At 38.3% G+C, this 11,874-nt stretch overlaps 3 protein-coding genes across 5 annotated transcripts in view; all 3 read left to right on the forward strand.

Annotated features, from left to right (window-relative positions):
• LOC103388843 (sodium channel subunit beta-1-like) overlaps nt 1-3,364 on the forward strand; it is an 18,346-nt gene extending 14,982 nt beyond the window's left edge. For 2 of the 3 annotated variants that reach the window (XM_017037699.2, XM_008324038.3), the window contains exons 3-4: nt 2,302-2,536; nt 2,992-3,364. In XM_017037699.2, the coding sequence (XP_016893188.1) occupies nt 2,302-2,536; nt 2,992-3,155 (399 nt within the window). In that variant the 3' untranslated portion in view covers nt 3,156-3,364. The remainder of the gene's footprint in view (nt 1-2,301; nt 2,537-2,991) is intronic. The other variant, XM_025061910.1, reaches the window with a different exon arrangement.
• Nucleotides 3,365-6,313: 2,949 nt separating this feature from the next.
• LOC103388863 (sodium channel subunit beta-1-like) lies at nt 6,314-10,112 on the forward strand (the record flags this gene model as incomplete). Its single annotated transcript, XM_008324062.1, has 3 exons — nt 6,314-6,554; nt 9,787-9,946; nt 10,079-10,112. Coding segments are annotated over 3 exons (435 nt in total), but the record flags the coding sequence as incomplete, so codon positions are not given.
• Nucleotides 10,113-11,359: 1,247 nt separating this feature from the next.
• Nucleotides 11,360-11,874, forward strand: part of LOC112487985 (potassium voltage-gated channel subfamily E member 1-like) — a 6,131-nt gene continuing 5,616 nt past the window's right edge. The window contains exons 1-2 of the mRNA XM_025061905.1: nt 11,360-11,494; nt 11,677-11,748. Coding sequence (XP_024917673.1) covers nt 11,472-11,494; nt 11,677-11,748 — 95 coding nt within the window. The 5' untranslated portion in view covers nt 11,360-11,471. The remainder of the gene's footprint in view (nt 11,495-11,676; nt 11,749-11,874) is intronic.

Below are 11,874 nucleotides of genomic sequence, written 5' to 3' on the forward strand. Positions count from 1 at the left end.
CAGGAAGGTTTGGGGGGTTGTTATGGTGCAATGTAATTTGGGTGGTGACTGCTGCCCCCGCGACCCGGTAAAGGATGAGCGGCTGAAGATGGATGGATGGACTTTTATCGAGTTCAACGAAATCCATATGTAGCACCAGGAATGGGTAATTAGGTTTTGGGAACTTTCCTCTTTTTGGTCTCATGTTTCCTTGTGAGTTATGTTTAGCACATGTTAGACATGCTGCACTTTTTCTTTTTTTGAGTAATTATTAAATCCATAGGTGGTGAATACTTTATGGTACAGTATTCACCCCAAAATAGATTAAAAATTGAATTGTAAAATTGATTTACCTTCAGGCGATACATATATTTCATTGACTTGTTGTGTACCTTTGTTTTTTCCATAATGTTTTTTTCCTTTTTCTTTTCAAGAATACAGTTCATGTCTGTGCATGAGGGCTAATACACTCTCTTCTTACCAGGGATGTTATCTAACAAGGACATTACAGGAGAGGAAACTCCATTTGTCCAGTTTTGGAACATGTAACACGATCTGTTTTTTTCTGTTTAGTTTTTTTCGCTTCTTTTGGCCAAATAGTTTTGTGTCGGGGCGAGAGGAGGAGAGTATATCGTCAGTCTGCCAGTTAATGCAGCTGCCAAATCCTTATCATTGTCGGCCTGTTCTTTTCCCACCCTGCCAACTCCACTGCATATGTCACTCCTGCCATTCCTCTTCGAATTCCCCATATTGCCCCTCCCGTTCATGTCTCTTTTTGTGTTTAATGTGTCACCAGAATATTTCCTATAGAATTATTCAGACAAATATTTAGGACTACTGCTAACGCCGCTTTCAGTCCCTCTGTAAGGTGTCTGGAACAACAACCATCTGTACACAATTTTCCTTTTGCCTCGAGAAACAGTTTGACCTGACCCTTACATCTCTCTTCACTTCCTCTTAACTTTCTCTCATTTCCTCTTTACCTTCTCTTCACTTCCTCTTTACCTTCTTTTCACTTCCTCTTTACCTTCTTTTCACTACCTCTTTACCTTCTTTTCACTTCCTCTTTACCTTCTTTTCACTACCTCTTTACCTTCTTTTCACTTCCTCTTTACCTTCTTTTCCTGTTGATGCCCTCATGACATTGTGAATGCCGTAGAGTTGACATACAGTATGCTACAACAGTCAAGTGGTACCCTTACATACATCAATATCTGCAGTAAATGAAACATACCTATTTTACCTGTTGAAAAGCAGAACACTTCTGTCATTGATCTGAAGGATTTACGCAGGCTGAAATCCGAGTGTTTGCCCACTGAGACAGAGAGGATCGTGAAGTGATATTGAAACAGTGACAGGGATTACGTAAGACATTCCTGACACATGCATGTGTGTTCTGTGTAGCTGCATAACATATATCCCATTAAGGCAAATATTCGTAATAAAAAGACAATATTACTATAAAAAAAAAGAAATAAAGTATAGCTAAATTTTGGACCCAAAGATAATTTTGGATGTAGCAAAACTAGCTCAGCAGATAAAACTGTGAACTGTGAAATGTCTGGTTTGATTGGATATTGTCTAATGCATGGTCTATATTCACTGTTTGGTCTTATTATCACCGGTTTGCACATTGTTAATAGTCCTACGTCCACATTGCCATTGACCATAATGTTGTCGGTATTCTTCTTTTGTCAGCAGAAACTGTCAAGACATTTTCTCTGTATTTGTTATGTGGGTTGCAGGCATTGCCCTTGCGGTATGCAGCTGAGGTAGCTATCATGCCCAGTTGTTGCCATGACAGTCCTTTTTGTTTTGCTAATGAAACATGGGTCACTGTACTTGCTGCATGTACTCTCTCTGCTTCTTCTGAAAACTTGACAGTACCAACAGCTATGCAGTCTTTATCTGTTATTATGTCTTGTTAGAATTAGAATTAGAATTTGTTGAGATTTCAGTTTGTGCACCTTTTTATCAAAATCATTGTCCGGCCCATCATTGAAGTGTGTTTAAAACGCAAAGTTACATGCAGTTTATTGACTTCGATAGATAGATAGATAGGTAGGTAGGTAGGTAGGTAGGTAGATGGATGGATGGACGGACGGACGGACAGACAGACAGAAAGATAGGCAGATGGATGGAGGAACGGAACGACAGACAGACAGACAGATAGATAGATAGATAGACAGATAGATAGATAGATAGATAGATAGGTAGATAGACAGATAGATAGATAGAGTTTTGTGTCAGAACTATACCACTGCACACATTTCATTTCCAAGTAATTGGAATATTTAACATTTCCTTAATTTGGATTTTCAGATTTTTCACTATGACCACCCCAGAGCTGAAACAATCCATGAACAGTTCAATGGTCGCATGGAGTGGCAAGGAACCAAGAAAAGTGATATTCAGTCTGGAACCATCTACATTCATAACATGACCTTCAATGACACAGGGACTTACCGCTGCACTTTTCAGCGCACTATCTTCCTGGTGCAGAATGACGTACACCATATTGTGGAAAAGCATGTAGAGCTCAGCGTGGTGAAAGTAGGTAAGGGTCTTGGTTGTTTTGGTTGTTGGTTGTTTCTCATTCATTTCTCATCACAGATCAGCAGACTGAGTGAAATATATATAAATCCTGCCTGTCTTTGAAATTGAAATTGTACGTGAGAAATCAAAAAAAGCGGAGTCATTTTCCTTCACAAACACCTCAGGAACAGAAATGTATTGTGTGTATATTGTAAATACAGTGGAACCTCGGGATACGAGCATAGTCCAGAAGTACAAATTTGAATACTAATGTACATTAATTAATAAATAAATAAATAATAATAATAATAATAAATAATAATAAATAAGTGTTTATTATACACTGGCATCTGTTAACTGTCAATTATAAGTTTCACAGCAAATAAATAATCAAATTTAAAGGCAAAACTCTTGTAACTTTATGCACTTTGGATTCCAATAAGTGATACTCTGTTGTTTGAATTGTCTGTGTTGCAGCCAATCGGGAGATAACGTCCCTGATCTCTGAGCTCATGATGTACGTCTTGATCCTGGTTCTGCAGCTCTGGCTCATTTTGGTTCTGGTCTCCTGCTACAAGAAAATTTCAAATGAGTACGAGGCCCGCGAGGCAAAACTAGCCCCTATGTCTCTGACACCGTAAGTCTTTTGTCAGATTTATTATCTGACAGTAGGAGCCTTCAAAAACCCAAACACTTGGGTATTAGGTTCAATGAAAAAAAACTTCTTTTTTTACAAAAGAAATGGTGTAAGTAAATTTTACACCTTTGTTTGGATCAAATCATTTAAGTTTCAACAAGAACGCTGATGAAAGCATTTTGAATTCAACACTCACTGTCAATCAATCAATCAATCTATATATGCATATACACATATATATAGTATATACATAGCTGTATATGATATGATTGCATTTAGTGCTTTACAATGGGTCAAACAGTTAATTATAAAAAATGATATGATTGCATTTAAGCATATGCATTATCCCACAGTAAGATAAGGGGTAGAATTTACGACTTGCAGTAGTAGTAGTAGTCGATAAGTACATAATTATTATTGTCGTATACAAGTATATAAATAGTTCAAATCAACAACAATGCTATTGCACGTATCTAAGCCTATGATTCCTGGCCCACAGTCTCAATTTAACCAATCCCCTTAACCAATCCCCGACATTCCTATCCCTGTTAGGAAACTGTCTGCATGACTAGAGAGAATCTGGTGAACCTCCTGCTTCCAGATGTCAGTACTGATTTGATTAAATATTTCTTTCGTAAAATGTCTATGTCATCTTCAATTTCAATAACAAAAAAAGGTTAAATACAAAGGCAGGCATTAATGATAACAACTTAAATTTAGAATCGTTCAACTCAAATTGACAATACACAGGACTATCTTTGGGGAAAAAAAGATGGTTGTTAGAAATTTTTTGATACAATTTTTATGATACGTATAGTATATTTAGGCTTAATCTAATTCTCTCATTTTTACCCAAGTAAGTTTCTCTATTTAAAGTTGATGGGATTTTCTATTTTAATTAAGCAAGCAAATCTTCGTGTAGAGGTCTTCACATTTTATAGACACGACTGGTCGTTGTTAACAATACTTAAAGTTGAATAAATACTATTGTTGCATCAAACAATATGTGGTGTTTTAATAATGCACACACCGGTAAAAGAAAGAAAACAATGCAATGCAGGGGCGAGCCTGGTGTTTAACACAGATAACAGGAACAGGGAGCGAACATGGTGCTGAGCGCCAACATCGGTGGGCACTAAACACACCCCTTTACCCACAACCCTCCTGGGTGAGAGACATGCCCCTCAGTGCCCGCTACACTATATTATTTCAACAGTATTAATCAAAACTGTTTCAAACTTAAGAAGAAAAATCCATCCATCCATTTTCATCCGTTACCGGGTCGCGGGGGCAGCAGTCTCTTTTACCGCCACCCTAATCACACTGCACCGTAAAACAACCCCCCCCTGAACCTTCCTGCGGGTGGTGAATCTACTGGAAGGTATCAACTGCCCTAACCGGGATTCGAACTTGCCCAGAAGGTGAACCCTGGAGTTCCATACCAATGACAGAGACATTGCCTCTGGGCCAAAAAAAAAAAAAGAAAAATAATATACATTTCAAGAAATGTCAATGTATTATGCTACATTATCCTCCTGTTCATTTACATATAACAGTCCCAAACGTTCTCTGTAACGTTTTTACAAGCCCCACCCAATAAAATAAAATAGAAAGAGGACACAAAGATTTTTTTTTTTTCAGACTCTAGTTTTTTTCCACACATTTTATCTGTTTTTAATACTGTTTTTACACACCTTACAAGAAATGTTCCCTCTATGTAAGCTCTCTGAGCACACTGAGGACCACTGTGAGCAACATCAGAAGTCCAGTACACACTGTGGCCACACACCGTTATCACACTTGATCAAAATAAACATTAAAACCCACTCACATTTTGCACAATTACACTGTAGCTTGTGATATAGTGTAACTTCCTGTAACTCCTTTGTCTCCAAAAATATAATTACACAGTTTTTTATTAGCATTCATACTACCCATAAATTATCTAGAAGTAACAGTATTTAATTATAAATATCCATAAATGAAAGAGCCTAAGAAATGTCACTATAAAATGCACAAATCTAACTTAGGTTTGACCTTTTTTCACCTCTGTTGATGGCAAACCCGTGTGCTGCTTTGGCTTTGCTGCCGGTTTTTCAAAGCGGACCTTTCTTAATCGAAAAAAGAAAAACAATATCTCCCTGTTTTACCGCTTGTTCTTCTGTTTGCACATACTCTGACGGCCATTCCATCTCAAAAGAACCACAATTCTTTTTCACTTTGACTTGGTGAGGGGACGTGTCGCTGCCCATTCGTTAGCATTTAGCATTTACATCTTTTGATCCCGCCGCACCGTTGTTATGGGCAGGGTACATCTGCAGACACTGTCAATGGTCAATTATTGGCCGCGGTAGTTACGCTACCATCTCGTATCATTGGCTGGACACCTGTCTACTTTTTCTTGGTGAAATGTCCCCTAAGATGCTGTTACAATTGTGTGTATTTGTGTAGTTTTGAATGCCTTGTAATGTATAAGCCCAGTATAACGGAACAGTATAAGAGCAGCATAACGGAGGCGAAAGATTATGGAAGAAGTTTAATATGAGGTAACCTAATCTTGTCTGACCCTGTATTTGTTATGTGGGTTGCAGGCATTGCCCTTGCGGTATGCAGCTGAGGTAGCTATCATGCCCAGTTGTTGCCATGACAGTCCTTTTTGTTTTGCTAATGAAACATGGGTCACTGTACTTGCTGCATGTACTCTCTCTGCTTCTTCTGAAAACTTGACAGTACCAACAGCTATGCAGTCTTTATCTGTTATTATGTCTTGTTAGAATTAGAATTAGAATTTGTTGAGATTTCAGTTTGTGCACCTTTTTATCAAAATCATTGTCCGGCCCATCATTGAAGTGTGTTTAAAACGCAAAGTTACATGCAGTTTATTGACTTCGATAGATAGATAGATAGGTAGGTAGGTAGGTAGGTAGGTAGATGGATGGATGGACGGACGGACGGACAGACAGACAGAAAGATAGGCAGATGGATGGAGGAACGGAACGACAGACAGACAGACAGATAGATAGATAGATAGACAGATAGATAGATAGATAGATAGATAGGTAGATAGACAGATAGATAGATAGAGTTTTGTGTCAGAACTATACCACTGCACACATTTCATTTCCAAGTAATTGGAATATTTAACATTTCCTTAATTTGGATTTTCAGATTTTTCACTATGACCACCCCAGAGCTGAAACAATCCATGAACAGTTCAATGGTCGCATGGAGTGGCAAGGAACCAAGAAAAGTGATATTCAGTCTGGAACCATCTACATTCATAACATGACCTTCAATGACACAGGGACTTACCGCTGCACTTTTCAGCGCACTATCTTCCTGGTGCAGAATGACGTACACCATATTGTGGAAAAGCATGTAGAGCTCAGCGTGGTGAAAGTAGGTAAGGGTCTTGGTTGTTTTGGTTGTTGGTTGTTTCTCATTCATTTCTCATCACAGATCAGCAGACTGAGTGAAATATAAATAAATCCTGCCTGTCTTTGAAATTGAAATTGTACGTGAGAAATCAAAAAAAGCGGAGTCATTTTCCTTCACAAACACCTCAGGAACAGAAATGTATTGTATGTGTTGTATATTGTAAATACAATGGAACCTCGGGATACGAGCATAGTCCGTTCCAGGACCGAGCTTGTAACTCGAGGTGCTCATATCTTGAAAAACATTTTCCCATAAGAAATAACGAAAAAAAAAAAAAAAATTAATCTGTCCCGGCCCTCTAAAGAAACTCCCTAAAATATAAAAAAATATATAGTATGCAATTAAAGTATCTTTGAAGAGCTGGCAAAGATGGTAGCCACTGACTTTCAGCCATTTAAAATTGTGGAAGACAAAGGTTTTAAAAACGTTTGCTATGCTCTCAACCCCTTTTGCACTTCTCCATGTCAGAGGGTACCGACCCAGAAAGTGTCAGATATGTATGAGAGAGAAGCAGTATCACTCAGGAGAATGGTGTCCAAAGTGCCTAACAACTGACTGTTGGACGTTAAGGGCTACAACCTCACTCATGTCTGTAACATGCTACTGCATTGAAGATTGAATTTAATGAGCGGCACACAGCAGACAACGTGGCAAAAAAAAGGGCTCCTCAGTGTTGCAGCAGAGTGGGCGGTTGATAAGAAAGTGGTGTGCTGATAACAGACAAATGCTACAAACATCACAAAGGCCATTCAGATAACAGGATGAACTCACCTCCCCTCCCGTGCCTCGCCTGGCACACACCATACATCTTGTGGTAAGAGACGCCCTCAAAGGTCCACAATCCATCATCAATAAAGTTAAGGAGGCAGTGGAATACTTTCATAGAAGCACAGTGGCAGCACAAAAAACGGAAGGAAACACGGCTCCAAATGAAGATGGACGAACTACGACCCCAACAGGACTGTGTCACAAGATGGAACTCAGCATCGACATATTAACATGTTGCAGAGTTTCCTCACCAACAAGAACCCCATTGTCTCCACCCTGCCTTTATCTCCAAAAGAATGGACTACATTGCAGGAGATATGCGCTCTTGAAGCCATTTGAAGAGGTCACACTGTTGAACTCGGAAAGTGCAGAAAGGTATGTACTGTAGTTCAACTGGTCAGCGGTAGTTTTCTATAGCATGCATGCAAATGAGCTGATACTAAATTATGAATATTTGATACATAAAATATACTGTGTAATAGATCATAATATTTACTATTGTTGCTACAACTTTATAATTGTATCGGTATAATAACATTTATCTTTTTTCTCACTAGCTACCTGACTGCCTCCAAAGTAATACTGCTGGCCTGGGGACTGCAGAGAGCCACGGCTGATTTTCAGAGCAGGGCAACAACACAGGCAGCAAAAGACATGGTTAACTCGCTTTCTTCTGGCACGTCAGCTGGAGTCCGTAGAATCAGGAATCAGTTGTTTGGAGCTATTTCCATGAGGATGGCTAAAATTCATCACAATTTTTCTCTAAATCTAGGATGACATCAGTCTAATATCACAATCTTATAAAAAAATGTTTTTTTTACAAAGTAACTATATGCACCTCAGGAACGTTCACAAGTCAATTGTACAGTTTGTAGTAGTACTAGTGGGCTGTATGCATATTGTAACTGTATTGTTAAAAAAGTTCTTGTGTGGAAATTTTGCACTAAAGGTTTTTCATGGAACTTCATTGTAGCCTGCTTTGTTTTTTATTGTGTATTTGTAAGTGTTTAGGTGTTGCATGAATAACATAAGTCAAAGTCGTTTTACAACACTTGATACATGGGGTATATAGCAGAGGTGTGGACTCGAGTCGCATGACTTGGACTCGAGTCGGACTCGAGTCAGACTCGAGTCATCAATTTGTTGACTTTTAGACTCGACTTGACAAAACGTAAAGAGACTTGCAACTCGACATGGACTTTAACGTCAATGCCTCGTGACTTCACTTGGACTTGAGCCCTTTGACTCGACAAGACTTGATACTTTCTCCAAAACCCAAAGCGATCTGTGTAAATATATTATTATTTTATTTGAAAAGGACTCGAAAGGACTCGAAACAGAAACGGCAGGACTTGGGACTTGACTTGACACTTTTCAGTCTTGACTTGGACTCGACTCGGACTTTGCCTGTCTTGACTTGAGACTTGACTCGGACTTGAGTGCAAAGACTTGAGACTTACTTGTGACTTGCAAAGCAACGACTTCGTCGAATATTCGTGGAATATTTACAATGAATCCACATCAGAATTTAAAATATTGTCCAAACGTGTCAAATGTGTCTATAATCAATATTTCAGCGTAATTCAAATATTGGTGGGAAATTATTCTGACCCAAATCTCAGCCCTTTATTCCTCCCTGTGATTATTTCCAGGATAAAATAAATTAACCTCAGGCTGGCTCCTTAAAAGTGAATACATACTGTATGAGAAAAATGAGCCAGACTTTTGAATAGCTCTTTGAAATGAACGGATCCCAAAGATCCAGCTCCCTCCAAAGAGCCATAAATCCCATCGCCACTAAAAACGACTGCTAAATGCATAAATGTAAACGTTAATATCTAGAGCATCCACTCATCTCTGAAAACGAGATTTTTGTTTTACACTGCCTTCAACCAATCTGTTTTTTTTTTTTTTTGCCAGTCTCTTGTCAAACATTTACAGCATCAGACAATATGCTGCGTTATGTTTTATTTATGTTTTATTTGGAGCTACTTTATGATGGTACAACTAGTTGCTTAAGACTCTTAATGACCAGCCATTTGTAATTAAGGAAGGACTTTATTACTTCTAACTGCTATTAACTATCACAGAGTCTAGAGCCAAATTCTGGGGTTTAGAAACGTTCCAAATGCTGACATAAGTGGGAGAAATGTGGTTGAGATACACAATAAAAAGACACTGGATGACTTTATTATCATTATTATATTATAATATAAAAAAATAATATATTATTATTATATTATATATTATTAATATTATTGTAATAGAAGTACAAATTTGAATACTAATGTACATTTAAGTGTTTATTATACACTGGCATCTGTTTCACAGCAAATAAATAATCAAATTTAAAGGCAAGAATCTTGTAACTTTATGCACTTTGGATTCCAATAAGTGATACTCTGTTGTTTGAATTGTCTGTGTTGCAGCCAATCGGGAGATAACGTCCCTGATCTCTGAGCTCATGATGTACGTCTTGATCCTGGTTCTGCAGCTCTGGCTCATTTTGGTTCTGGTCTCCTGCTACAAGAAAATTTCAAAGGAGTACGAGGCCCGCGAGGCAAAACTAGCCCCTAGGTCTCTGACACCGTAAGTCTTCTGTCAGATTTATTATCTGACAGTAGGAGCCTTCAAAAACCCAAACACTTGGGTATTAGGGTCAATGAAAAAAAAACGAGAAATGGTGTAAGTAAATTTTACACGAATGTTTCTGTTTGTCAGGATCAAATCATTTAAGTTTCAACAAGAACGCTGATGAAAGCATTTTGAATTCAACACTCACTGTCAATCAATCAATCAATCAATCAATTTTTATTTATAGAGTGCATTTCATGCACAAAGCAAATTAGCATTTACATCTTTTGATCCCGCCGCACCGTTGTTATGGGCAGGGTACATCTGCAGACACTGTCAATGGTCAATTATTGGCCGCGGTAGTTACGCTACCATCTCGTATCATTGGCTGGACACCTGTCTACTTTTTCTTGGTGAAATGTCCCCTAAGATGCTGTTACAATTGTGTGTATTTGTGTAGTTTTGAATGCCTTGTAATGTATAAGCCCAGTATAACGGAACAGTATAAGAGCAGCATAACGGAGGCGAAAGATTATGGAAGAAGTTTAATATGAGGTAACCTAATCTTGTCTGACCCTGTGTTATCAACATTCCATTCCAGCTCTAGTAGAAAACAGCTTTGTTCTCCAGCACCAGCTCAGTTAAGATTTGCTTGTTCAATAGCACACTATTTAGGGTTAGATGTAGATACAAAATAAGGAATCTTCATGTTTCTTACTTTTTCTTCTTCTTCTTATTATTATTATTATTATTACTATTTTCATTATTAATAAGCTTGAAGTTGGAAGTTAATTCCTTACCCAAGCAGATTATTCACCTTCCTGCAATGTCCTTTTTTCATTAAATGTGTTGACATGACGTGCATGTCGCATATTTGTATAACGGTGTGGGTGGAGGGCGGGTTTGTGCTTCAGAATCAGTGCAGCTTGGGAAGCACAGACAGGAAGGTTCATTGTCATCCTGCTTGAGACTGGCTATCACTTCAGGTTCAACAACATCAAGGTGGGCTTTCTCTATATCAACAAAAAATAGATAATGACATACCAAAGCTTAGTTTGTAAAGTTGATTTCTACTTTATGATTTATTAAAAACATTTGAGAGAATGTTATATGGAAAATGAATGCTGTTTTGGAGTTCCCATGTCATTCTGTTGGATTAGTTTTACTAAACCACTACAAAAAAGGACTAGAGATTTATTTAGTACCTGAATTGCAGTTCAGGCATAGTCCTTAAAAAATGTGTATCGTAATTTTCTGGACTGTAAGTCACTACTATTTGCACACACTTACGGCTTAAACAATGAAGCAGCTAATACTAATACTTAATACTGCTAGAGATCAATGACTTTTCTGGTATAGGCTACTGTATGTTATGCTAGTAGCGTATGTCTGTCTGTGAATGGCTGTTGCAGAAACTTCCCTGTTTCTGTTTACCTCTGCTTGCGGACAAGCACAAAGTGAAGGGAGTTAGCCCCGGGAGTTAATGTTAGCTGCGGCCCTTTGAGCAGATCACTAAGGGCGACGAAGCAGGAAAGAGCTAATGTGTAACCAGCCACGTTACAGGTACTGTGTTAAGTTGTTTAAGTTGTTAAATTAGAAACACTACTGTTGTATGTACCATTTATTATTTGTGTTTGACGTTAAAGCAATTATGCTGAGTTAGATTGTATTATGATTAGGAATTACCATATGAATAATGACGTCAGTGTCAGATCTGGATCAGGTCCTGCATTTTGAATTCACAGGAACCTACGAGACAAAGACAGTAACCAGGAGAGAGAAGAAACAAACGAACTATTGGAGAAGGAGGACCCAAGGTTATTGTCATGACACTAATATTGTTATCTATATATCCATCTATCTATCTATCTATCTATCTGTCTGTCTGTCGGTCGGTCGGTCGGTCGGTCGGTCGGTCTGTCTGTCTGTCTGTCTGTCTGTCT

This window comes from Cynoglossus semilaevis, chromosome 13 (assembly GCF_000523025.1).
Source record: "Cynoglossus semilaevis isolate Cse_v1.0 chromosome 13, Cse_v1.0, whole genome shotgun sequence".
NCBI classification, from domain to species: Eukaryota; Metazoa; Chordata; class Actinopteri; order Pleuronectiformes; family Cynoglossidae; genus Cynoglossus; species Cynoglossus semilaevis.